At 56.0% G+C, this 26165-nt stretch overlaps 10 protein-coding genes across 10 annotated transcripts; 7 read left to right on the top strand and 3 right to left on the bottom strand.

The window, feature by feature from the left end:
• Positions 1-472: 472 nt before the first annotated feature.
• Positions 473-1003, bottom strand: MONBRDRAFT_22960 (uncharacterized protein; the record flags this gene model as incomplete). Its single annotated transcript, XM_001743032.1, has 1 exon — positions 473-1003. One exon carries the CDS (start codon positions 1001-1003, stop codon positions 473-475), a length of 531 nt encoding a protein of 176 aa, XP_001743084.1.
• Positions 1004-1559: 556 nt separating this feature from the next.
• Positions 1560-4500, top strand: MONBRDRAFT_22959 (uncharacterized protein; the record flags this gene model as incomplete). Its single annotated transcript, XM_001743355.1, has 11 exons — positions 1560-1736; positions 1895-1972; positions 2570-2695; positions 2795-2865; positions 2988-3066; positions 3198-3257; positions 3358-3471; positions 3634-3806; positions 3954-4055; positions 4171-4240; positions 4345-4500. The coding sequence occupies 11 exons, from the start codon at positions 1560-1562 to the stop codon at positions 4498-4500; spliced, it is 1206 nt and encodes a 401-aa protein (XP_001743407.1).
• A 590-nt stretch (positions 4501-5090) lies between these two features.
• Positions 5091-7573, top strand: MONBRDRAFT_19648 (uncharacterized protein). The gene is made up of 6 exons (XM_001743354.1): positions 5091-5185; positions 5392-5450; positions 5758-5875; positions 6017-6120; positions 6314-6576; positions 6679-7573. Exons 3-6 carry the CDS (start codon positions 5794-5796, stop codon positions 6758-6760), a joined length of 531 nt encoding a protein of 176 aa, XP_001743406.1. The 5' UTR covers positions 5091-5185; positions 5392-5450; positions 5758-5793; the 3' UTR covers positions 6761-7573.
• A 182-nt stretch (positions 7574-7755) lies between these two features.
• MONBRDRAFT_22957 (uncharacterized protein) lies at positions 7756-8935 on the bottom strand (the record flags this gene model as incomplete). The annotated part of the gene is made up of 2 exons (XM_001743031.1): positions 7756-7821; positions 7964-8935. 2 exons carry the CDS (start codon positions 8933-8935, stop codon positions 7756-7758), a joined length of 1038 nt encoding a protein of 345 aa, XP_001743083.1.
• A 1582-nt stretch (positions 8936-10517) lies between these two features.
• Positions 10518-15134, bottom strand: MONBRDRAFT_35916 (uncharacterized protein; the record flags this gene model as incomplete). The annotated part of the gene is made up of 8 exons (XM_001743030.1): positions 10518-11750; positions 11860-12220; positions 12298-12401; positions 12674-13045; positions 13272-13355; positions 13761-14147; positions 14387-14485; positions 15000-15134. The coding sequence occupies 8 exons, from the start codon at positions 15132-15134 to the stop codon at positions 10518-10520; spliced, it is 2775 nt and encodes a 924-aa protein (XP_001743082.1).
• Positions 15135-16033: 899 nt separating this feature from the next.
• TUA (alpha tubulin) lies at positions 16034-17567 on the top strand. Its single transcript, XM_001743353.1, has one exon. It carries the CDS (start codon positions 16115-16117, stop codon positions 17468-17470), a length of 1356 nt encoding a protein of 451 aa, XP_001743405.1. The 5' UTR covers positions 16034-16114; the 3' UTR covers positions 17471-17567.
• Positions 17568-17858: 291 nt separating this feature from the next.
• On the top strand, positions 17859-19768 carry MONBRDRAFT_22954 (uncharacterized protein; the record flags this gene model as incomplete). Its single annotated transcript, XM_001743352.1, has 3 exons — positions 17859-17967; positions 18075-18193; positions 18236-19768. 3 exons carry the CDS (start codon positions 17859-17861, stop codon positions 19766-19768), a joined length of 1761 nt encoding a protein of 586 aa, XP_001743404.1.
• Positions 19769-20404: 636 nt separating this feature from the next.
• On the top strand, positions 20405-22480 carry MONBRDRAFT_17631 (uncharacterized protein). The gene is made up of 2 exons (XM_001743351.1): positions 20405-20514; positions 21085-22480. Exon 2 carries the CDS (start codon positions 21256-21258, stop codon positions 22120-22122), a length of 867 nt encoding a protein of 288 aa, XP_001743403.1. The 5' UTR covers positions 20405-20514; positions 21085-21255; the 3' UTR covers positions 22123-22480.
• Positions 22481-23673: 1193 nt separating this feature from the next.
• Positions 23674-24707, top strand: MONBRDRAFT_5821 (uncharacterized protein; the record flags this gene model as incomplete). The annotated part of the gene is made up of 2 exons (XM_001743350.1): positions 23674-23981; positions 24110-24707. 2 exons carry the CDS (start codon positions 23674-23676, stop codon positions 24705-24707), a joined length of 906 nt encoding a protein of 301 aa, XP_001743402.1.
• Positions 24708-25376: 669 nt separating this feature from the next.
• MONBRDRAFT_5820 (uncharacterized protein) lies at positions 25377-26072 on the top strand (the record flags this gene model as incomplete). The annotated part of the gene is made up of 2 exons (XM_001743349.1): positions 25377-25820; positions 25983-26072. The coding sequence occupies 2 exons, from the start codon at positions 25377-25379 to the stop codon at positions 26070-26072; spliced, it is 534 nt and encodes a 177-aa protein (XP_001743401.1).
• Between the last annotated feature and the right edge of the window lie 93 nt (positions 26073-26165).

Here is a 26165-nt window from a genome sequence, read left to right as displayed (position 1 = left end):
CTGTTCCGTTCGAAGGGCCATGGCCCTCTGCTTGGCGGACGTATTTGCCATGCTTATGTGCCGGTTTTCCGGACCAAATGGACAAGGTGTGTGGCCTGGAGCAAGAGGTTTTTCTTGGTGTCTGGTTGTGGTTGGTTGCTCGTCTTTGTGTCCGCACACAGCTTCCACCCGCCAACAGGGCACACTGTACCTATCAGACAATAGCGCTCAAATGGCGCTGGCGCCCTGACGAATTAAAACAACTTCGTCAGCAAAACGGCACGGAAGAAAATGTCAGATAAAATTAAGATTTGTCAGATAAAATTCGGCGCCTTGACAACTTGACGCATCAGGGATCCATCCATTGAGAGGGCGCAAAAAGACCAAGTTATGAGGTGGGGTGGCATCGGGAAGCGATGGGTCGCTGGCTCCGTTCAGAAGGCGGGTGGGTGGATGTCTGGGTGTATGTACAAATGTGTGTACTGGTCAGAAATTAATGGTAAACAGAGGTGCGAAGCATGATGCTGGTAAAGTCTGCAAAGTCCACAAGGCCGTCTCCGTTGCTATCCGCACAGCGGATCATGTCTTCGAGCTCGGTTCGGCTGAGCGACTCATTGAGCTCTTGACTCAGTTGGCGAAGGGCGTCAAGGTTGATGGTGTCGTCAGGTCCTCGGGCGAGGTGTTTATAGACAGCACGGAGCTCGCGCTCCACGCGGACACTTGATCGTGACTGGCGGAGCACGGCGTCGGCGAATTCGTCAAAGTTGAGAAAGCCGTCGTCATCGCCGTCCAAACTGCGCACCAGGTCCTGAGCTTCGCGTTTAGTGATGGGAAAGCCGATGCCACGAAGTGCGCGGCGGACCTCAATCCAATCCAGCGTGTTGGATCCGTCCATGTCCGAGAGATCAAAGACCTCACGCAGATCCAGGCGTTCCCGAGCGGTAAGCTGGCCCTCGGGCCGGGGATGGACTTCCATGGCAGCGCTCAAGGCCGTCGGCGCCCTGTTCTTGGAATTTTTCGCCATGACAGCGAAGACGTGTGTTGCTGCCTTGAAGCCAGGGGATCCCACCTCGGTATTTGGTGATCAGCGGAGTCGTGGTGACAACCGCAGAAGCAAGAGCGGTAGCGCACAGACGGAGCAAGGTCTTGTCACACGATATCACAAAGACAGGAGGCAAATATCACGACAATCAAGGGCTCGCTTCCACCTTGATCAAGGTCTTTCTCACCCCCTCCGCCATTCAACTCGATCAGTTGTGCGTCAGAGTGGAGAGCTCGGCTCGACCGAGCGTGCCCGTGGCTACAATAAACCCGAAAACTGACGCACAAAGTCAAGTTAGGGGCTATATAACAACTACAAAAACCTTTTAAAACGCTCCGAAAATTAGAATAATACCAGAGGACAGGCCAGTTATTTTTTTTTCCTTTTTGGATGAGATCGAAGGGACACCCCGAGACTGAGACGGATATCGGGACGGATACCTGGACGGATACCTTGACAATTTATTCGAGCGGATACCGGGACGGATACCGGGACGGATACCGGGACGGATACCGGGACGGATACCGGGACGGACAGGATGAATGATGTTGAGGCTTTCGAGTTTGATCAGACGCTGACCCAGTATTGGGGCGAGCTGAGCTCCACTCCGCTGGATAGTCATATTGAAGCCACGGCTGTGCCAAGGCCCAGCTCCAATATCCGCCGCCGGCTGCATCAGATTAACCTCTCCCCTGAAGTTCAGCACGAGTTTGCGGTGCGTGCCTCTCCCTTGTCCGGTTTCACGCCCATCTTCTCTCTTGCATCGTCGTCATCTATCCTGCCTTGCAGCTCAGTCCAAGCGCCTTGAGTAGCCCAGCTCGTTCATCGCACGGGGTTGGTGGCTCATCGCGACTTTCATTGCTCGATTCATAGTCGGCCTTTGACGTGTGTGCGGTCTGCGATGACCTGGCCGAGCTCAGCTCTCATGATACCGCAGCCTTCTGTTCCAAGGTTGGTGCACGCCTCTCGCGCCGGCCTTTGCGCGGTCCGGGATGGGCTGGCTTGCTTGCCCTGCTCACGCAGCGAATGGTCAGGAAACCTCGCGCTTTGCTCGCAGCGCTCAGTCTTATCGGGAGGATATTGCCGACGTGGTCAGCCGCTATGTCGTGCCAGTCCTCTTTGCTGTCCGGAGCGGTCACTGTTTTCAAGCCGCCAATCTGCGAGACCACCTCACACGCCTTCAGGCAGCCTGTGAACGACTGCGACGTGCGTAGGGCCCAGTTCCGCTTGCTTGTTGATCGCTGTTCGGTGGCCATTGTGGGTCGTACTCTTGGTACTGCTGTCTTTGAGTGCTGAAGCCACATCAAGCAGCAGCCTCAGCCTGGTCTTGTTTCCTTGGGGTGTGTGTGTGTCTAGACATGCAATCTCGGCACGGAAACCGAACGATCACCCCTAGCACGGACATCTCCAGCTCCGTACGTGCCGGTTCTGTTGGTCAGCTGGCTTGAGGAAAGAAGCTCAGCTTTGATTTGCCAGGCGGGAGCCACCATAGCCATAGCTGCTGGAACTCGCAACAGCTGATCCTTGACTGGCACGAACCTACAATAGGATGCATCCTTGCTGGTCGTCGACCTACTCATGCTGTGCCAGGGCTACCAGAGCTTTCTTACTGCCGTGCAAATACTCGTGTTGGAGTCTGCCCCTGCCGCCAATGACGCCTCCATATCAGACGAGGTTGGACTCTCACGTTGACATGTTTGCCGGCCAGCCTTTCCTGACGCGGTGTACAGAAACTCATGCTTGCCTTGTATTGCATGGGGGTGAGGAGAGCAGGTTTTACAAGCACTCCAAAAGGCAGAATCATCGGCAGACAGTATGCCCCAGCACGTGACACAGACCTGGCGGTGAGTTGGGCTGCAAGGCAAGACGTAGAACGCAAGCACCCAGCGCAAACAGATGTCTAGGCCCGCCTGGCTCTGGGGCGCCAACCTCAGTGGCTGTGTGTGATGCCCATCTGGGTTGGTAGGAAGCAGCTGCGTGAATTATGCAAGGTCGTGATCTTGCTTGTGCAAACATACAACGCGGCGCAAGCTGGTCAGCTTCAGGTGAGACGATTCAACCGCAATCATGCGATGGATTCTGGTCCAAAGCTCAGCTCAGCAAGCTACGTCGTTTTTTTTTTTTTTGCCGTCGAAGCATCGTTGACCTCTCGCGCCCTGGACTCTGGACAATCTAGGAGGTTTCAATTGGATTGCTGCAGTCACAGTCGGCCTTGAACCTTCTCAAGCATGCCATGGTGGGTCGTGTCTGTGGGGCAGCTGCGCTTGGACAATGTTCGTGTGAGAACGAGACGATTGAGCCACGACTGAACTGTGCTCTGCTCCCAAACACCACAGGCCACGACGGCGGGGATTGTGCAGCGCTGGCGCGTATTATACAATCTGATCACGGCCCAGGCGGCTCTTCTCTTTCACGCTGCCATTGGCAACGCCGAGTTCAATCTTGCCGAGGTGGGGGCGAGGACCGTAGCGTCTCTCGGCATGTGACACCTCGCTCTGAAGTTGAAAGCACATGCACAATCTGAGCTTTTCTCATGTATTGGACCGGGCAACGACCTATTCCTTTTGGTGTTTTTGTTTTGCGGGGCGGGCTGACGCGTGGCCTGTTTGCAGCGTCTGCTTCCACACCATGAGGCCGACAAGCACTGGTTCTTGCAGCGCCTCGTACAGCTAGAACAAACCACCAAGGCCGTGTTTGTGGCATGTGTGCGCCGTCATCCACTTGGGGCAGCAGGATTGCGCTATTCCCACCCACAACTGGTCTCCGAAGAGGTTCACGGCATGGCGTACGTTGGCGAGGGTCAGAAACTTGCTTGTTGAGTGTGTGTGGGGGCATGTGCCGCTCGCTAGCTGTTTGTTTGGTGGTGGATTGGCTTGCCGTTTCACCTGGATCGGCGTGGCCACGCGTGTGCATGCGGGCTCGTTATGGCCAGGACCCTACCCATCTGCTTTTGCACGCCCGAGGGAGGACTGGTGCGCATCCCTCATCTGGCCAGCGTTGCCCAGGCTCTTTGGGACGGCGAGGAGGAACTAGCGTACGTGCTTTCATGGTGGCATAGTTGTCTGTTATCAGCAACGTGTGTATGTGTGTCTATGTGTGCGCGCGTCGCTCTCGTCAGGTCATGGGGGTCGATTGTCGGATGGCTTTAGGCAAGGTGGGGTGGTCATCGTGGACGAGACAGCCATGCCCATGGGACGTGTGGAAAAGGATCGGGAAAAGGTACGCTCCGTCTCGTCGTGCAAACGTGTGAATCTGACGGGTCAAACTCAAGGCATGTCACGCCTGTGCACGGGGGCCATGCGGGGGATCTCGCGGGGGCATAGTATATTTACTTGTTGGCGCGCATCCTGCGCGACACGTACGTGGTGGCCGGGGTCATCTCCAAGACCAAGAAATCCGACCGCGACATGATTGCCATCATCCGCAAGCAATTTGGCGACCTTCAAGTCAACCTGCTTGCGGCGGCCCTCCTCCACTAAGCTTGACATTTCCCTCTTTGGAACTGTTGCGTCGAGATCCTGACTGATGCCAAAGCCGATTGACCTTGATAGCCGTGTACATTGAAGAGATTGATCATTGTGGCTGTGCCACCCTTGCTGTTTTTTTTTTTTTTGTGGTTTTGGCTTCTGATCGAGGCCTCCAGCTCCAGTTTATGTCTGACAATTCCAAAGTTGGCGCTCGTCCACTTGTATTCTTTTCGTATGCTTGAGGGCGAGTTTTTAGGCCGAAAAAACATACACAAATTCCGCAGCTTCCACCGCTTTTCCTTCTGTTCCCATTCATTCATTCATCCCAGCCATTCCTGTTGTTGTGGCAATCCCTGTCCCCCAGGCGCCCGCTTCAACCAATAACAGGTGGTAGCAAGCCTGATGCTTGTCGTTGCCCACGTCCGTCTCGAAAAGTCAGACCCGCCCGTGTGTGTGTGTGTGTGTGTGTGTGTGTGTGTGTGTGTGTGTGTGTGTGTGTGTGTGTTGGCTACCAATGACGCCCCTCCCCTTTGTATGCCTTTGTCTCTCTCTCTCGCTCTCTGTAGCCCTCGAGCGCCACCATTATCGCCATTTGACTTGGTCGCACACACACGGTGCCCGCCTCCCTCCGCTTACCTCCGCCGCTTACCTCCTCCGCTTCCCTCCTCCGTTGCTGCTCTTCTGGCGCTTGGCCCAGGTACGACCATCGTATCCCACCCTCTCTTCCATGCGCTTTGCCTGCTGATGGGCTGATCGGAGGTTTCGCGGCTCGCGTGACCACGTCGTCGCTCTGGCCTCACACCGTCTTGTCGCTCCAATTGTATGTCTTGGACTGCATGCGCATCAATGTCGCGCTACCTTCTTGTGTCACCTGCGCCCCCTTCTTGGATCCGACCCTTGTAGCCTCGTTCCTGCATTCGTGGCCGGACACAGCTGCCTGTTCTCCTCTCCTCTGGCCTCAGGTGTGTATCTCTCTCTCTCTCGGCGCAAACGTGGGAAGAGCACGAGGGACAGAGCACTGCTGGTACCACACAGTTGTTGCAAACTGCACGGCTTGCCGATTTGTGGCACCCCAAGCGTCGGAACAGTCGGCGTTGGTGTGTGCGCAGACATTGGCTCCACCCATGCATGCCCGGCCCAGCGCCATGCCAGGCTCAGTGGCACAGTGCCACTTCATCCAAAAATTATCGCATCAGCTATGTTTCTGCAGAGATCTCACCGCCACCGCGGCCCTGGGCTCGCTGCTGCCTCTTGCTTTTTTTGCTTCAGACAACCGGCACATAGCTTTTGTAGTATACCAGCAGTATGGGTGGCGTTTTGAAAAAGCTCTTTGGCAACAAGGAGATGCGTATCCTCATGCTCGGTCTCGACTCGGCTGGCAAGACCAGTACGTGCCCCTCGTTGCACAGTTGTTCCTTCGCTTCATGACCATTGACGTCGAACCAGGGTCACGTCTGGCTCCTGACCGAGGGGGTGAAAACCTCGTGTGCTTCAGTCTGACGCCGTCCTCTGCCTTGCTCGCCATTAGCCATCTTGTACAAGCTCAAGCTCAACAACCCAGTTAGCACAATCCCCACCGTGGGCTTCAACGTTGAAACAGTCACCTACAAGAACGTCAAGTTTAACGTCTGGGTTCGTCTTCTCGCCTTTTGTCTCGCAGTTGATGCGCAGCGAGCCCCTTTGACAGGCCTCCTTTGCCCGTGCTCCCGACTGGTGTCTGCTTCTCGCTGGCATTTGTGATCGCGGTCGCTCTTGTCCTTGCTCCACCGTCTTGTACCTCTGGTGCTCACGCACACTTCTGCGTCTGCTTTCCTTCCATCTTCAGGATGTCGGAGGTCAGGATAAGATCCGTCCTCTGTGGCGACACTACTACACGGGGACTCAGGGCCTGATTTTCGTGGTCGACTGCGCTGATCGTGAACGCATTGACGAGGCTCGCCGCGAACTTCATAAGATTCTCAATGATCGCGAAATGAAGGATGCCATTGTCCTGATTTTTGCCAACAAGCAGGATATCAAGGGTGCCATCCTGCCAGAGGAACTCCCTGATCTCCTCGGTCTCACACGCCTGACCAAGGACAGGACATGGTCAGTCAACGCTGTACTCGCTAGAATCAAGGTCGCTCGCGCCGTCCTAGTGTCCTAGTGTCCTTGTGTCCCGTTCTCACCCTCTCTCATTTATTTGTACAGGTATGTCCAACCTTGCGTTGCCACGACCGGTGATGGCCTCGTGGAGGGTCTGACCTGGCTTTCGCAAACACACAAGGCGTGAGCCCGTCAGGCGTACATCGCTACCCTCGGCACTTGAGGCGTTCTTCAAGCGCCTCTGTCCCAGCCGTCTCCAGCATCCTTCTTGATGTTTCCGTATTCCTCCTGTGTGTTGTGCTTTGTCTCCCTTCTCCCTTCTCAGCCTTGGTCTTTGGCCCTTCAGTCTGCTCGGGCATGCCCACTCCATTTTTCTCTCTCTAAAATCCTTTCTTGTTTTGTAAACGCGGCGGCACGACGGACTGTCAACGTCGCCGTCTGTTTGATTTGCCGACACCCCTGACCTTGCAGTTCTTGTCTGGTCCCAGCCGCGCTTGGTCAACCTCGGCTTGATTCTTCTTGGCGACCTCCGAAGCGTTCGGGTTTCCGTTTCCTTGGCTCGCACGATGCGACAATGAAGCTCGTTGGCAGCTCGCTTAGTATGGTCGTGAAGAGTGGATGGGCACTTGGGCGTACAGGCCTTGTCCCTGCACCTGCTTGGATTCACAGTTCAGTGGCTAGCACATGCTTGCTCTGGCAACGCGCTCTCGTCGATGTCGTCTGTGACGCTCGCTACGAGTTGCTGGGGTCCATGGCTGGATCGTGAAGACACGCGCACATGCTTCTCAATTCGGTGTGTCAAACGGATTGAGTGTCGGGGGGCAGCGGCGACTGTGCGGTGTGAAGCATGCTGCATTGATGCAGCCTGTTGCTGGCGCGTTATGCTTCAGCGTTAGTTTTGCTCCTCGGTCGGGCGCTGAGTCCTGAATGTTATCCCTTCCTGTGTCCCCTTTGTGATGTTGATGTTGTCTTGTCTTGCCAATTACATTTTTCACTGGTCTTGGGGCTCTCCTCTTGTCATGCGTCAGTGGTGGACAAGCTGCGAGCTGTGTCTGCACAAAATTACGGGCACAAGCGGCCCGTGTGGTAGTGTGTTTATCATGCATTAGACCCGTGACACACTCAATAAACTGAAGGTTGCCTCGGGCAACACGGAGAACCAAGAGTTGCAAACTCATTGCGCTATGCCGAGGCCAGTTGCCAGACCATGACATGCGAGCCCTGGTCACCTGCGGCCAAAACGCGCGTCTATCGTCCACGGAAGAAGCGGCACCGGAAGAAGCGGCACCACAGCAATGTTGATGTCAGTGAGGTTGATGCTAATGAGCGTAGGCCAGCATTGTGTTGTGTTTGCCACTCCCTCTTTCGGACTGGTCATGGTGAAACATACCGCGGGCGAGTAAGCCATTGAGTAAAGTGTGTCATAAGTCGGGTCGTCCAGGCGGGCCACCTCGGTGAATTGCGACTGTGTGGCAGTGAGGACAAGCAAGCATAATGTGAGCATCCTTGAGATCGAGGCGTGGATGGGGCGTTTGTAGGTGGTTGATGATGCATTGTAGGGCAAAGCATTGCGTACTGAAGACATGTGAAGGAGTTGTGCGGGGCCACCAGTTTGGCCGGCCAATAGGTAGAGTTGCATGGGAGCTGGGTCGTAGAACATGTCCACTAGATAGTCAGTGTGATAACCCGTTTGAGCCTCGATGAGATGACGCGCATCAGAAAAGGTCATGATCTGTTCATCGGCCTCCTCTGGCACGGCAAGGGCATGGAAGATGTGAACGTCTTGATCATGCGTCAGGGCAGCACCATAGCTATCATCGGGGCCAAAGTACCGGGACCGAGAAACACTACTGGCTGTGTTAAGAGAATGCACAATCCAGTCCTCGGGACCGGCCGTATCAGGGTCAGGCTCAAGCCCCGGTACGGGCGGAGGCTGGTGTTCGAGGTCCACAACGTTGACAAGGCCATCGGTGGAGCTGCTCATGAAGCGGTTTGGGTTGGCATGGGCAAATTGAATGTGACAGACATCATCATTGTGCATGTCGCCAAAGGTCCACACGGGTTCGCCTGGGCGGCGCACATCAAATAGGTACACGGGGGCATCGGCGCGGTTCTTCTGCTCCGTGCCCACAGCCAAGTAGACGCCATCACAGCTCAGGCCGGCGGACAGCGGTGTAAAGCCACCTGAAGGCAGGCGGCCAAGCTCGGCCAGGCTCGACGTACGTACGTCTGCCAGGCCCAGCGAACCTTGTTGTCCCACCACACCCATGGTAGGTGACGCGTAGCCACCAAGCGTGGTCACCACGGCAAAGCGCTCTTGTGCTGGAGACTTGATGACATGGCCCTGATACACTCCGGCCATGGCACCGCAGTCTGGTGAGTCAAGGCCTCGGCACGAAGTCTCAAGGAGACCATGTGTCACATTCTCGCACGAGGCCATCACCAACGCACCTCTTCAAGGCCATGGGGGGTCAGGTGTAGGAAACGCAAGGCTCGATCACTAGTAAAAGCATGAAGCACTTGGTCACTCATCCAGTCTAGCTGAAGCACGTACGAGCCTGGTGGCGTGCGCAGCTTGAGCGCACGGCCCTGCTGAACCTGCAACATGGCTATGGAACACGGAAAGGAAAAAAAAGAAAAAAAAAAAAAAGTGGCAACTACGGAAGTGTGATATCGATCACACATATAGGTATGAAAAGCATGACAATTAAATTGTCAGCATCTCCTGTCATCACGGCCAACGAGTTGCGGTGACAGACGGGAGAGGCCTGGTGTACGCTCTTTTGGCTTCTGAGCTGTTGGCGGTGACCGCGAGCGGGAACGAGCACGCCGTGCAACAAGTAGATCCCGAGGCAAAAAAGAAAAGACAGAAAGAAAAAAAAAAGGTGTGTGCCACCTCTGCATTTGGGTTGTGCCGTTTTGGAAGTTGTGAGTGTGTGGCTACCAGGCTTGCTGAGGTTTCACAAACTTGCTCGTTTCAATAGGTGATTGACTTTGCCCAACGACGGGGGCTTGTTTGAACGAGCACGCTAACGATGGGACTGCCATCAGGAGGATCAAAATCCTTTCAGGCTTCGCCTCCAGATAAGGGGTCCTTTCCATTGGATCATGAAGGTTAGTCCCACCCCCAGCGCCTTCCGTCTTGTTTTCGTCATGGCTCACTCGATATGATGATGGTGGTAATGGTGGGACAGGGGAGTGCAAGGAGGCCATGAAGGCCTTTATGACCTGCTTGCGCAGTCATAACGGCAACGGTCGTATGTGTCGGGTCGAGTCCAAGGCATACCTGGCTTGCCGCATGGATCGGTGCGCTCTTTGGGTTGATGCTCACTTGCCTGCTGGCATCTATACTCTCTCTTTTGACTCATGCGGCTCCATTGACATCTCACCTTGCGCAGGGGTCTCATGGCACAGGAGGAGTGGCGCAAACTGGGGTATCAAGAGCAATGAGATCCTGACAGCCACGTCACCCTCTTGCATGCTTTTGTGATGCCTGTCATCGTCGAGGTCTTGGCTACTCAATGGCGCCGCGCGCCAGAGCATACTCACGCATGTTGACACACCCTGTTGTTCAACTTCTGCGAGAGACTGAGAAGAACAACAAGAAGACGCAGCAGCAGCAGCAGCAGAAGAAGAAGAAGAAGAAGAAGAAGAAGAAGAAGAAGACGACGAAGAGGAAGAAGAAGAAGAAGAAGAAGAAGAGGAAAAGCAGGCGACCATAGGCGTGCAGACTGACTCTGTGCCCCACATTCTTCCTCCTGATGCCTCTTTCGAATTTTTTTTGCTTTTTTTTTTGAATGAATTAGAGCAGATGTGACTTCAAGCTTGTGATTTGCAATGGGCGGTATGGGGCACGAACGCAGCACGCATAAATCATTTTAAATTTTAATCAGTAACATGCTCATAAATACATCCAGATATACGATTAGTGACCATGGCTTGCCCTACCCTTCGTCGGATCCCAGCGCGGGTTGACTGCGAAGAAACACCGTGTCCAGCAGCTTACGCCCGTTCTTGGCTGCCACGGGCAAAGTGCCGGGGCTCTGGCTTGACCTCGCACCGCTGGGGGCTGATGTGCTCCCAAGCCAAGACTTTGTTTCAATCGGCGAAACGTGCATGTAGGGACTCAGCGGTACAGCGGGCACTTGCATGTATACAGGAGGCTGTATCTCCGTGCGCAAGGCAGCTTTGGGGCGCCGTTGCAACCGTTGTGCTGGTGCTGCGTCTTGAATGGGCGGCTTAGGCAAGGCCACTGCATCCAAGACTTGTTTGAGGCGTGCCTGTAAAGCCCAATACAGGGGCGGCTGAAAGCATGAGCAACACACGCCACACTCGAGGCAACTGCCAAATCGCGCGCGTGCTGTGGAACATACATGCAGTTGTGGGAGTGCAGCAGATAGCTGTGCATCTGGGCAGGCACGATTGGTCACATCTGTTAGACCCGGTGCTTGACGTCGACGAGTCTGTAGCTGCGATTTTGATGGTGACGAGACAGGGTTCGAGCTGGCGCTGGCACATCGAGGGGCCAGGCTGGCAGAGACGGGCGAAAGCGTGGCTGTTTTGGTCTCGCTCGAGTGCATGGGTGCCGCAGGGCCACTCGTGGTGGATAAGCCGGGTCCTTCGTCCACACTATCAAAAGTGAGGTCCAGACAGTCGCTGGTGTGTGGGGTGGGCTCGGCATGCCACGCTGCAGGGGCGGCCTTGACCGGAGATGTCTGGCGTGGTCGTGCTTCTTCCTCAGTGTCAACATCGTTCCCGGTACTCGTGGCTCTGGTACTCATCGGTGCCATGTCAATGGCAGAGGGTGTTGTGCCCGCATCCGTAAGGGGCGGACGGTGCGAGCTGGGTGAGGCCGTAAAGGGCCGTGCTTCACGCCACGATTCGGGCAGGCTATGGAGGATGCGCGAGCTGTCGATTGCATGCCTCGGAGAGGGTGCTGGCTCTGGCTCTGGACTACTCACGAGGCTGATGGCGGGGCTATCCGGTTCACTGGGACCTGCAGTAGGAATGGGGCTCAGGCGTGGACTATGCGTCGGGCCCGGCGAGCGCGCGCTGAGATCAGCCGTCTTGCGGTTTGGGCGTGCAGGGGACGATGCGTGCGTGGTTATGTAGGAGAGCTCGCGCTGGCCTAGCGCTTGGTCGTCATGCTCAGGCAAGGCAATGCGTGTCACCAGCGGCTACGATTGTCGCCAAGGATGGCAATGATGAGCGTGTCAGTGTCAAGTGAGGGCGAGCCCCGGAAGAATCTTGTGAAGGCGCCAGGAGCCAACGAATGTGCATTCTCACCGCGGTTGGTGCTGGGGAGATGGGCAAGGCAGGTGGGGGCAGTGAGAAGGTGGCAGAGCGCTTGACCACGGCTGGCTCCACATCGCTGAAGCACAGCTCAAACCATGTTGGTTGGCTAAAGAGGGAGTTCAGGTGAGTCGCAGTCGAGATGGTATTTACGCATTTGAAATTTCCCCAGCGTTGCTCTTTGTGCCAGCGGGAGTAAGAGGGTGCAACGCACGTTTGGCCGGGCCCAAAGGCAGCAAGCAGGCAGCAGGTCTTGTCCCGGAACACGCGGTCCTTCAGACGCGCGTCGAGCCAGTAGTTCAAAGCTTGCTGGCGCCACCAAAGTGAGGCCAAGGCAACGGGGCAGAAACACCAGCTGTCAGGAAGCAGAAGCAAGGGTGAGGTGGAGACAATTCTTCCTTCAGGCAATGACGAGCTGGCTGTAGGACGTACATCCCGACGAGCGGTAAAGTGGTCGCACGTGGATCATCGTTCAGCACAAGCCGAGCTCGGCGGTGTCCGTCCATGGTGAGATAGCCGCTGTGGCAACCATGCGTCTGCGAGCGGATAACGGGAGTGCAGAAGGAGCAGAAGGAGGGAGCGATCTGATCAGCTCCAGTGCAGGCCCGGGATCGGGTCTCTGTGCAATACCATGAAGCGGTAGCAGGAGCGTATGGGGTTACCTCGGGCGGGGAGGTGGAGGTTAGGTGGCGCCAGAGCGCGCTGTTGACGTGCGGCACGGGTTGTAGGGGTATGGCCTGGTACGCAGCGAGTCAAGGTTGAGCAATTCAATTTTGGCAAGGTGGGTGCTCAAATGGGATAAACTTACCTGGAGGCCAAGCGCACGGGCACTGATTTGCAGGTGCAGGACGGCTTGATTGGACGAGCTTGAGATGCGCGACAGGTGGCCAGTGATGAGTAGCTGGTCTTGGCTGGTCAGGACCGCCGTCGCGGGCTCGGCTGACAGCAATTCGATCGTGGCGGCGAGCTGGTCATCACCACCGCTGGCCAGGCTGGCGTGGCTGGCCAGGCTTGTGTGGCTCACGTTGGGCGAGGAGTCAAATTGGACTTCGGACAGCAGGAGGGTGAGGGCCGGGGATGAGTCTGGCTTGGATGGTGGGCTGGTCGTCCAATGACCTGCGAGCGCGGCCAGGTGTTGGTGCAACTGAGACGAAGTGGTCAGCAGCTGCGCTGCGGTGTGCTGCAGGGCAACATCAAAGGCTGGCCAGGCAACTGTTTGTGGCGTCCCATTTGGTGCTGCATTCCAGAGGTTGGATCGTGTTAATGGAAAGCCATCGTCTGCTTGGTCCGAGCCAGACCGAGCCACAATGCTCTGGTGCCGCGACCCTTGTTCCGCCATTGGTACTGTTTTATCCCCGCCCCCACCCAGCAGAGGGTGATGCGAGGTCGAACCGTCGCAAGCCCACCACCACAATGATGACACCACCGCCGCCGCCGCCGCTGCAATAGATCTCCGCGTCGCTTATGTCCCCCTGGTCGTGCAGCGTCTTCTCGATGTGACAGAGTGAAGCGAGAAAGTTTAGTGTGTAACGGGTTCCAAAATGTAAGAATTTATTCATGGAACGTTATTTGACTCCATAACAGCAAATAATCCATGACAGCAAATAAATTGGCGGGATGAGGGGCGGGGGGGGGGGCGGCCTGTATCTTCTTGGCTCGTAAAGATGGTTGAGCGGCAATAAACTACGAGCTGTGTTTGTCTGCTACTGCAATGCCCACAGGGTGGGCGAGCTCAGGACCTCGAGTTGGACCTCGAGTTTGGGACCGATCGCCTCTCTGATGAATGAAAAAGGTGACTTGTACGTCGTCATCCTGTGCCAAGGGTGCCAAGACGGCGAAGGGATGGTCAGCTGAACGCGCACAACCTTCACGGGCGCGTGTTGGCCTGGACAAACCTGAACATTTTGATCCCCTCGTGGGCTTGGCAAATAAACACGGGCTCGACCAACGGCCAACTGGTCGCAGTTGATGACGCCAAAGACGGTGGTCTGCACATCCTCGTCCTCGCCAAAGGACACTTTGTGCGCCGAGTCGGCCACGCAGATGTTGCGTAACAGCAACAAGACTTCTTGAGTTTGATCAAGACGAAAGGACCACTCAACATCCACGTAGGCCGAGTGGTCCTCAGTAGCCGGTTGCACAAGCCCGAAGAGGCGTTGCTCTGCAACATCGTCTTCCCGTAGGGCGTCCACCAGCTGGCCATTGCGTAAAGCAGGCGCAGCGGGGTTGATGACCTCCAGAACATGCGTGTGATGGGAAAATGCACCGCTCCGGATGCACACCTAACAGAGTCCGAGACGTGTCAATGGAGCATGGTGCAACAGCAAGCAGGACAAGGGCAGGCAAGGCAGATACATGGAGGAAAAGAGAGAGAAGGGGGGGAGGGGGGAGAGGGAGGGGGAAGAAGAAGAAAAAAAAGAAAAGGAGCAACAAAACAAGACAAAATGAAAGACGAGAGGTCACGCGAAGCACTGTTGGTGGGTGCCATGTGTATATACAGGCCGTGGCCGTGGGTACATACCGAAAAGTGACCAGAGTAGCTGCCCTCAGGAAGATACAAGGTTAGGCGGCGCAAGTTGTCGTTGGGCTCGCCCGGCACGAATTGTTCAGCTGCGAGCAACTAAGGCAACCCAGGACAGTGTAGGTGTCGAGGCGGGAGGGCCCAGAAAAGATTAGCATTCTCAGCGATGTGTCATGGTCAGTGTCGAGCGGGGCGAAGGGTGCGTACGAATACTGCGTCATTGAGGACGTAGCGGCCAACTTGCTCGACACAGCGGAAGAGTTCAAAAGTGAAGTATCTTAGTTGAGCTGAGGCAAACCTGTGGCAAGCCAGCGGCACAAGGCCAGAGAGCGGTCAGACATACAAGATGGCAATAGCGTCAGGTCAAGTAACGCCGTTGGAACAGCCAAGAGCACAGGACTTTGGGCCCGGAGCGGGGGGGGGGGAGGCGGTTTGTGCGCAAGTCGACTGTGATGCGCTTCGTTGTGCCATCCTCTTGCACAACCTGCAAAACGCGTCGGAGGAAGGTAGTAGCGGGCGGGCAGATGGCGTCAGTGGCAGCCACAGAAGGGCCAGGGCAATGGTGATCAGCGAGTCAAAGGGTCAGCAGAGCAGCGCATTTGCACAGTCGTACTTCAATCTCGACATAGGGCTGATCGCTCGCGAGGTGGAGAAAGACAATGACGCCCACATGCTTGACCGAGCCCGAGGCGTCGATCACATTCACGGATTGGTCCAGTTGCAGCTGGCTCTTGTTCAGGTAGGACATGGCTGGGTTGTTGTTGGGGGGGCCTTGTTTCTGTTGCGGCGATCACACACTCGAATCGAGCACGCCAAGTCGTGTTCGCGGACGTGGACAGGCTGAGGGAAAAAAAATTAAGGTCGTGTCCGATCCGCTGGCCCACTGTTTGACGCGCGTCAGCCCGAGAGGGCTTGTGCTAACTCGGTGTGTGTTTATGTGTGTGTGTGTGTTGATGTGTGTGTGTGTGTGTGTATGCAAGCACACGATCGGGGGCGTGCAAGTCCCGTAAGCTTCTTCTGCCTCTTTCACAAGCACGATCGGATGTGTACGAGTCCGAAAGCTCCAAGCTCTCGGCCTCTTTGGCTTGTAAGACGAAATGAAACGAAACAATCCAGAACAGCTGTTGATCGGCCAGAAAAGTTTGAGACGGGGCAGAGGTGAAAAACGATTGAGTTTTCAACATTAGCTTGCAAGCCGAGCGATTGTCGACGAGGTTTTGAAAAAACTTTGGTTGTTTGATAGTCGAATTTTCGCAACTTGACAACCTCTTTCCCAAGCAAGCCCAAGAGCCAAAGTTGATCCACCACCATGGAAACAAAGCAAAGTCAAAGGTGAACAAACACAAACAAACGCAAGTCCCACCGACCCCCAACCGCTAAGCCCCTTCGCCTTGCCCCTTGCATCAAAAAGAAGCCCCTTCCACGTTAACCCAACACAACCCCCACCTGAATGACTCACCAAACTGCCCCCAACGTTAACGACCACCTTGGCAACCACCCCCCTCGCCCTTGTGTTTCATCGTTGTTTCCCCTTAGTCCCCCTTTCACCGCAGCACGACCTTGCCTTGCCTTCTTAACCAACGTTAGCTGCGGCGCCCGCCTGCCCGAAAACCATTCATGTTCGATCGATGGCGCTGCATCAGGCATTTTTTACCCTCGGGAAGTCGCTCATAACAAGCGTCTTTTCGCCCCCTTTGCTTTCAGCAACCCCACCCGCCAACCGCCATCATGCGTGAAGTTTTGTCCGTCCACATCGGCCAGGCCGGTTGCCAGATTGGTAACGCCTGCTGGGAGCTCTACTGCCTTGAGCACGGTATCCAGCCGGATGGCCAGATGCCCTCTGACAAGACCATTGGCTTTGGTGATGACTCGTTCAACACCTTCTTCTCGGAGACCGGCGCTGGCAAGCACGTTCCCCGTGCCGTCTTTGTCGACCTCGAGCCCACCGTCGTCGATGAGGTCCGCACTGGCACCTACCGCCAGCTGTTCCACCCCGAGCAGCTCATCTCTGGCAAGGAGGATGCCGCCAACAACTACGCCCGTGGTCACTACACCATTGGCAAGGAGATTGTTGACCTTGTCCTTGACCGCATCCGCAAGCTGGCTGACCAGTGCACTGGTCTCCAGGGCTTCCTCATCTTCCACTCCTTCGGTGGTGGTACCGGCTCTGGTTTCGCCTCCCTCCTCATGGAGCGTCTGTCGGTTGACTACGGCAAGAAGTCCAAGCTTGAGTTCGCCGTCTACCCCGCTCCCCAGGTGTCCACCGCCGTCGTCGAGCCCTACAACTCGATCCTGACGTGCCACACCACCCTCGAGCACTCCGACTGCGCTTTCCTCATGGATAACGAGGCCATCTACGACATCTGCCGTCGCAACCTCGACATTGAGCGCCCCACCTACACCAACCTGAACCGCCTCATCGCCCAGGTTGTGTCGTCCGTGACCGCCTCTCTCCGCTTCGACGGTGCCCTCAACGTCGATCTGACCGAGTTCCAGACCAACTTGGTCCCCTACCCCCGTATCCACTTCCCCCTGGTGACCTACGCCCCAATCATCTCGGCGGAGAAGGCCTACCACGAGCAGCTCTCGGTTGCCGAGATCACCAACTCGTGCTTCGAGCCCGCCAACCAGATGGTCAAGTGCGACCCCCGCCACGGCAAGTACATGGCCTGCTGCGTCCTGTACCGTGGTGACGTCGTCCCCAAGGACGTCAACGCCTCCATTGCCACCATCAAGACCAAGCGCACCATCCAGTTCGTCGACTGGTGCCCCACTGGTTTCAAGGTTGGCATCAACTACCAGCCCCCCACCGTTGTCCCCGGCGGTGACCTCGCCAAGGTCCAGCGCTCGGTCTGCATGCTCAGCAACACCACGGCCATTGCCGAGGCCTGGGCTCGCCTTGACCATAAGTTCGACCTCATGTACGCCAAGCGTGCCTTCGTCCACTGGTACGTCGGTGAGGGCATGGAGGAGGGTGAGTTCTCCGAGGCCCGTGAGGATCTTGCTGCCCTCGAGAAGGATTACGAAGAGGTCGGCATCGACTCCCTCGGCGGTGAGGATGAGGAGGGTGCTGAGGAGTACTAAGCGTCTTCTCCATCTGCCTTGTTCCTGGCTTGATGCGGGCTGGTTGATTTCTGCCTTGCTTCCTTGTCTATTGTTCAATTGACCCTTAACTGAAGTGAAATTAAACCATCTTGTCCCCTCCTTCTCAAACACACATCTCAACACGGAAGCACGAACATGAAAAGCATCTCGCATTCGGGTCATCATATCACCTCACACTCACAAAAAGAGAAAGGCCAAAACACTCAACTTGAAAAAGAGCATGAAAGACCTGTGTCCACTGTCAGGAACACTCAAGGTGGTGTTGATAACATCTTTACATCCGGATGTTAAGATTTTTTTTATCGGCATTGTTGCACGGCCATCGTGGGACTCTCTTCTCCGGCCCAGCCCGGTCTGTGGTTCAGGGATGGCTCATCTCATTCGGAATCGGCTGGCCCAGGCCTTGGCACCGCTGCTTGATCTTCCCGCGTCAACGTGCGCCGTCGGTGTTCATGTCAATCAAGACTACCGCAAAGGTGCGCCTGCCGCCTCAGCTCTTTGGGCCTGCTTTCCCTGCTGCCTCGCTCCTCGCCATCCCGCCGCGAGCCTGACGCTCGCCAACCATATTGGGCTCCCCCACCAGGTCATGTGGCCATCAAGGTGCCGCTCGTGCTCCAAGCTGGCGGCACAGCTGCCACCGAGGCCGCTGCTTTGGCGCAGCGCATCCACCAAAATCTCAATTTGGACTGGGCTGACACCCAGGTCCGCGGCCCCGTCGTCAACGTACATGTTGATCGGACGCAGCTTGCTCGATGGGCGCTCGAGGCTGCCACTCCCCATCATGTGCCTCTGCCAACCGAGGGCACCACGCCTTTGCTGCCGCAGTACCGGTGCACCACCCCAGATGTTGCCAACTCGGCCCGCCACACGTTGCTCGAGTTTAGCTCCCCCAACATTGCAAAACCCTTTCATGTGGGGCACCTGCGCAGCACCATCATCGGTAACGCCCTTCGCAACATCCTCGAGGCCACTGGGGAACGCGTGACGGCCATCAACTATCTCGGCGACTGGGGCCGCCAGCTCGCCCTTGTCATGATCGGCCAAGACTTGCTGGCCAGTGATGGCACCACCAGCGCTGGTTCCAGTGCTGGTTCCAACGCTCCACCCGGCCTACATGACCTCTTCCGTGCATACGTGGCTGCCAACAAGGCCGCTGAGGCCGACCCAACCATCCTGCAGCGGGCTCGGGATCTGCATCGCGAGCTGGAACAAGCCCTGGTTGCCGGTGACGCGCAGCACCCTTTGCTGAATCGATGGCGAGCACTGCGCTCTGACAGCATCGACGCCTACGAGCACATTTATCGTGCTTTACATGTTCGCTTTGATGCTTATGAGGGCGAATCCAACTACGTGCCCGGGGCGCGCTCGCTTGGTGACCGCCTATCAGCCCTGCCCGGGGCGCGCGTGGACCATGGTGCGTGGGTCGCGGACTTTGCCGACCTCCCCACCTGTGTCTTGCAAAAGGCCGATGGCTCCAGTACCTATTTATTGCGGGATTTAGCCGCTGCACTCGAGCGTGCGGCGCGACCCGAGGGCCCTGATCGAACCATTTACGTGGCCGGCGGAGCCCAGGACGTGCATTTCAAGCAACTGCAGGCGCTACTCGCTGCCATGGGCCGGTCGGAGGTGGCCACTGGGTTACAACACGTGGGCTTTGGCTTGATCAAGGGCATGAGCACGCGGCAGGGCACGGTCGTCTTTCTGGACGATCTACTGCGAGAGACTGAGTTTCACATGAGCCAGGTCTTGAGCCTGAATCCCCAAAAATTACGTGAACTGGATGATCAAGCTGGCACGACCCAAATGCTGGCACTGTCCGCCATCGTGGTGCAGGACCTGCGGGCGCGTCGTCACAAGGACTACGAGTTTCACTGGCAGCGCATGCTCTCCACGACCGGCGACACGGGTACTTTGTTGCAGTACACCCACGCGCGCCTGGCCTCATTGGAGCGTCAAAGTGGGCTCGATACTGGCGCCATCTCGGTCGCCGATCTGCAGCTCACGCACGTGATTGACGACGAAATGCACGCGCTCGCCTTTGAGGTCAGCAAGCTTGAGCCAACGGTCGTCAAGGCTGCTGAGGACTTGGATCCCTCCATCCTTCTTCAGCAGGTCCTACGCATCGCTCGAGCTGCCAACGCTGCCCATGCTGCCCATTACGTACAGGGGCAGCCCGCACCCGTGGCTCAAGCCCGCCTCGCTGTTTACGCTGCTGCGCGCTGCGCGCTTGCTCACGGTCTCTCGCTGCTTGGCTTGGTCCCCCTCTACCGAGTTTAGCCTCCGTGCTGGCTCGTTTATCCCCTTTTCTCCTTGGAGCCTGCCAAGGTTCAACCCGATCAGCCTTGTCATCTCATATGCAACCGTCTTTCGTTCCCCGCCATGCTACTGCCGAGCAGTCTTGGCAAACCCGAATCTGATTCAGTCGACCATCCTTTTTTTTTTTTTTTTTAACCAAATGTAATGGGAGACAAAAAAAAACACAAAGAATTTGACTCAACAGTCCACTTGTTATGCAAGGGGGGAGTCTCCAAAGATAGCCCCCTTTGTCTTCTGCTGCTGCTGCCGATGCTTTTTGCTTGCTCACCTTGGGCCGGATAAAATCTGACATATGGACTGAATGAAATTGCGTATATTTTTATGACTAAAATGATAGCGTAGACGCCAAGTAGCCGTTCCACCGACCCACGAGGCCATGCCCGCGTGTTCCCCTTTACGAGAGAGAGAGAGAGAAAGTCAGCGACGACGCGTGCAACGCAACACCAGCAAAGCCGCTGAAGCTGTGCATGCAGGTGTATAGCTTTTAGAAGCCTGACAACCTTTAGGCATGCATGTCAAGTGTGGATCAGAGGTGGCTCGATCAAGAGGGGCACGCCACACCACCATCCACTTTTCTCTTTCTGGCCCTCGTGTCATTTCAAGCTCCTTCCCCCGCTGCCCTTTTCCCGTTTTTTGCCTCGTGCAACCCTTCTGATCTCCTTTTCATCACCGGATCAAAACCCTTCCCTCACCCCCAATATGTCAGCGTAAGTCGACCAGCTGCCCTTTTTCTTTGGGGGGTTCATTCTTGCGTTACCGTTCTTCGGCGCTTGTGCGGCGCTCTTCCTTCGTCCGCCTGAGCACGAGGCCGTGTCAGGGATGGGCTTTGGGCTTTTGGGGCATCGTGGCCTCGTCTCGTCGCTTAAGTTGGTCAAAGACCCCCTCGCGCATCGCGCCCGCATATCGGTATCGAATGCTGCAGCGCTCAAGGGGTCGCGACCCGAGACGAGACGAGCGCGCACAGAACAAGGCTTCCGGCTGGCTAGCTGGCTGCACCATGTTGGCCATGTTTGGCGGACGGAGGCGTTCTGTTTTGTTTGATCTGGCATGCAAAAGCTTGGGCGATTCAGGAGAGGGCAGACCCAGGCCGAGTGAGGGCGCATACGGATCTGGTGGAATTGCTTTTTGACGTTTTTTTTTTCTCTTGAGAGCGAGGGCTGGCATTGCGTTTTTTTTCCCCGATGAGAAGCACGTTGTCAAAGATCGCATGCTCGCTGTATGCGCTGCACACATTCCGCACATCTCACAGCATGATGTGGTGTTTGTTGTTGGGATAGTGACGATGGACCCGCTGGTATGAAGCCCGATGGCGTTATCGAGTCCAACTGGGACAAGATCGCCGAGAGCTTCCTTTCTCCATCTCGGTGCTGCAAAACATTGACACCACCAAGCGTGAGTGCCAGGCCCTCATCCTGGCCCCCACTCGTGAGTTGGCCAACCAGAGCCACATGGTCATGATGGCCCTTGGCGAGTACATGGGCGCTGAGGTCATGGCTTGCATCGGTGGTACCTCGGTTGCCGAGGACATGCGCCGTCTCGAGACTGGCGTTCATGCCATCGTCGGTACCCCCGGTCGTGTTTCGGACCTCATCTCCCGTCGTGCGCTCAACCCCGACACGATCAAGATGTTCGTTCTGGATGAGGCTGATGAGATGCTTTCTCTCGGTTTCAAGGACCAGATCTACGACATCTTCCGTCTTCTTCCCTCTGACATCCAGGCCGTCCTTCTCTCGGCTACCATGCCCCAGGAGGTCCTGGAGGTGACCGAGAAGTTCATGCGCGACCCCATCCGCATCCTTGTCAAGAAGGAGCAGGTCACCCTTGATGGTATCAAGCAGTTCTACGTCAACGTTGAGCGTGAGGACTGGAAGCTTGACACCCTCTGCGATCTCTACGAGACGCTGACCATCACCCAGGCGTGCATCTTCTGCAACACTCGCCGCAAAGTCGAGTGGCTCACCACCGCCATGCGTGACCGTGACTTCACCGTCTCTGCCATTCACGGCGAGATGGAGCAGGCTGAGCGTGACGTCATCATGCGCGAGTTCCGCTCGGGCAGCTCTCGCGTCCTGATCACCACCGATCTGTTGGCCCGTGGTATTGATGTGCACCAGGTTTCCCTGGTCATCAACTTTGACCTGCCCACCCGCCGTGAGCAGTACATTCACCGTATTGGCCGTGGCGGTCGTTTCGGTCGTAAGGGTGTTGCCATCAACTTTGTCACCGCCGACGACCAGCGCGTCATGCGCGACATTGAGTCCTTCTACTCGACTAGCATCGAGGAGATGCCCATGAACATTGCTGACCTCATCTAAGCTTGGTGTCCTGTTTATCCCTTGCGGCGTCCTTGGCCCCTGCAATCATCCCTGTGGCTCTTTTGGCCTCGTTTATTCGTCGTCCTTTCCTTTTTCTTTTACTTGTCGCCGCCGCCATTGGATGTCGAGCCTGCTTCCTTTGCTTGTTTCCCTGATTGCCTGCTTTTTTTAGTTTTGGCTCTTCGCTGGCGTTGATGTGCGTGTACTTTGCTGCCTTTAGTGCTCGTGGGATGCCTTTTTTCTTCCCTGATTCCACTCGTTTCTGCCCTTTCTTCTACTCGCTTAAAACTCGTTGTTTGCAACAGCAACTGCTCCCTCTTTTCTTTTTTCTTTCCAAAAGTTGAAAAAAATACTTTTGATTCGCGTCTTGAACACGACACCCGCATCAAAAGAGAAAACAGCAGCCAAAAGACACTCATTGCACGTAGTGCAATCATCAGTCAAGGACTGCCACTTGCAGATGCACGCGCTCACACTTCCAAAAGCCGTGACAGAAGCAGAAAAAAAACGGCAACAAAGGAAGAAAAAAAAGAAGGTCGCTCCATGTTTTGTTTCAACTGAACCTGAACGCCTTTTTCCCCTTTCTCTTGCTTCTTTCTTGCTGTGTGGCCTCCATTCACACAGGGGCGGCCATCTGGCCTCGTCTCCCCTCTTGCGGCTCTTCCTGCCTGTCAGTTGGCCCGCTGTCACTCGATTGATCGTTTGAACAGTGGGTTTGGACACGGGTCCATCAGCAGGCTATATTCGCACCGTGGTGCCGCACAATTCTCACCTGCACGCACTTGCGTGCAGGGAGCGCGAGCCTTGATCAGCAAAAAACGGTGTGTACATCTATGGCCGCAGGTGAACTGTGCTGCACCTCTCCCGCAACTGGCAGAGTCATTTAAGGCATACACTTGACGAGTGCCGACCAAGACCGACCCGAGCAAACCGATGCCGTTGCGATTGCAGCCCTGATAACAATTTCTCAATCATCACTTCCATTTCCCACCCGCCAATACTGTTGCGGCTCATCTAGAAGATCACTCGCCCCGCGACGTTTGCCCCGTGCTCCGTGCTCCGTGAACATGGCGCTCTTATACACTCTGCATGCCTTCTTGGCGTCTCTGCCTCTTGTGACCAAGTATGTGTCTGCGGATTGGCGTTCGTAGTGAGCCCCCCTCCCAGCCAACAGGCCAAAGCTACAAGTCTTGACACATGATTCATCGGCACAGCGGAGTTGACCTGCCTATCCGCGCCTTGTCCGAATAGGAGCGTTTGGCTTCTCATCCTGGGGTTCTACTTGGTCAGCAAAGTATTCAGCCCCTTGCTGACACTCCTTTGCCTCACCCCTTTCAAAGTCGTCATGCAGCTCCAGTGTACGTCCATCCCAATGTGGCCCCTGGGCTGGATTACCACAACTGAAAACATACAGGATGAGCCAGGCCAACTCGCTTAGTCATGCACGCACTATCTGCTTGAAACGTGAATATGTTGTCGTTTTTTATTTCAACATCAAACGACGCGCAACACCCCCTTTTCTGTCCCTGCCTCACCTGCGCGCATGCTGCCATGCCTGCCTCCACAGTGCAACGACTCTTCTTATTCTCCTTGATACATGGGGATATTTTCCACCTGGCCTTTAACCTTTGCGCCTTCATCATGGTGGCACCTCAGCTTGAAAAGGACTTGGGCAGCTTTCGTTTTGCATACCTGCTCCTCGTCGTCACTCTTCTCCTGGGCCTCTACTACCTCTTTCTCACGGGCATTGCTGCCATCTTTTACGGTGAAGACTCATCCTTTTGGTACGGCTGTGCCACTGGCTTTTCCGGCAACGTTCTCGCGTGCATGGTCATCTGGGTCTACAGCTTCACCGCCCAGTACGTTTTCTTTTTTGTTTTTTGCATTTGGGCCATCGTCTGCATCACCCTGTCTGCTGTCGCTGCTTTGATATGGCGGCGCCATCTCATCACCGGTGGGCTTGGTTGGTTGCTCTTATCGTGAAAAGGACTCGCATCAGCATCGGCCCGGCCATAGAGCTGCCCATCACCATCATGCCCCCCGTCCTGCTCTTGCTCTCGCTGCTCTTTCGTTCCGCCACATTCTGGTGCCACGTTATGGGTCTTGCCGTCGGGTTTTGCTACGTTCAGGGCTGGCTCCGCTTTGTACAGCTCACTGATCAACACGTGCAAAACCTTGAGAGCACTGGTCTGGTTCAGCGCTTTGCTGTCTGGCAAGGCTTTGTGTCCGTATCCCGTCTGCCCACCGTGCAAGAGGGCGAGAATGGCGTCCATGGGACTGCCCACCCCTCCTTTCGCAACGGTAGCCAAGACAGCTTTGCCATGGAGACAAACGGCCTTGCCATGCCCATGGTGGAGTTCTCTACGCCCGTTGCGAGTCGCCGAGGAAGTGCGCGCAGCCGACGCTCGCCGCCACCGGGCGCCTATGATGCGCGAGCTGGCGACTCCCGTAGTAGTTCGCCCATCAGCCCTATCGCAGATTTGCGGAGTAGTCAAACCCTGGCACCTGCGACGCCGCCCCGCACGCGCAGCATTTCCGCACCCGCCACGCCTTCTCCCATCAAGCGCAGCGGCTCTCAAACCTGAAGAACCCCGCATCCACCCTCCATCAGCATTTCACTTGAGCAGGCATTCAAATAGGCCTTGCTCGTGTACCTTTGTCCCACGGCCAACATCTTGGCTTGGCCTTGCTCTTGCCCACTCTTTTGTCGTGCCCATGTTCCTCCGCTCACGGCTGCGCCGTGTCTCCCCCCCCCCCCCTCCCCCAAATCCTCTAACTCAATTCATGGACTTTTATCTACATCACTTTCTCTTCACATTGGAGTTTTGGAGCGGCGCTCGAATCAGGAAGGTAACCAAAAGCCCAAGCGGTGTGTTCACCGCAAACAAGCGCTTGGTATCCCATCATGCACGCCATCCCACGTCACTGAAGAGGTGAATACGGGGACAACCGCACAAAACAGCGGCCAACATCCAACTGTTGAACCGTTACACTTTTTGTATTTTACTTTCTCAAAAAAAAAAATCAAAATCAAAATCAAAATCTCAAACATGGATGCAGACGAACAAGCTCAAGAGGAGGTGTGTGTGACCCGTGAGCTGCACTGCCCTGCCCTGCAGCTTGTGGCACACGGCTCGTTCGTGCGGCGAGTTTGGGTCATTGCGCGTACCTCACGGCTTGCCTCTGTGACCCCCTTGTGATAGGCGCATTTTCGTCGCGTGGCACGCTGCCTGCAATACTACAGCACGCATGCCATGGCGCGGGTCATGCGCGCGCGCAACAGCTATCGAAGCCTACCGCGCTCTCAACAGGCTCGCGTGTCCACCTTCATTCGCAAGCTGCGGCGCATTAGCCAGGATGCCATCGTCACCAATGATCGACTGGTGAAAACCATCGCCATTCAATCTGGCCTCTTTGATCCTGCCGAGGCGGAGGCCCAAGTCGCCACCCCGGCACAGGCTTTGCGAGAAGCCGTGGTCTCCCAGCAGAGAGCCTCGTCCAACGAAGGAGGGGCACCGTCAACACAGCAACTTGAGCACTCTGGACATTCGTCTGGGCATCACTCCCATGATCACTCCGCTGGTGTGCAGATTGATCCTCCAAACACCGCACCCCAACCAGACGGACCACCGACCGATTTTGAAATGGACAAAGTTTATACGACCATCAAGCAGTTTTATCGCGATTGGTCAGCCGAGGTGGGGTGTGCCGGGTTGCCATGGTGTGGTGTATCGGCATTGATGTTTAAAGGCCGAGGCTGTGCACTTGAGCTTGACCACTTGCTGCAAGCAACGGTGCCCACACTCCACACTTCTCCACTATGAACTGCCCGGCTGATTGGGCCTGTTCCTCTTACATAGGGTCAAAGCGAACGGGACCACAGCTATGGTCGCCTGTTAGATGCGGTGGACAAGGCTTTTGCCAACGCACCAAAGTATCAATCCTTTTGACGTGCTTGCTCGCTTGCCCCTGATTGATAATGCTAGTAGGCTCATTGGGACTGCTGGTGAACACTCCTATCTGCTACCGCTGTGCTGACATGG

This window comes from Monosiga brevicollis, genomic scaffold (assembly GCF_000002865.3).
Source record: "Monosiga brevicollis MX1 MONBRscaffold_3 genomic scaffold, whole genome shotgun sequence".
Classification (NCBI taxonomy): Eukaryota; class Choanoflagellata; order Craspedida; family Salpingoecidae; genus Monosiga; species Monosiga brevicollis.
The sequence above is the reverse complement of the archived record's forward strand: the minus strand, read 5'-3'. Positions and strand labels throughout refer to the sequence as shown.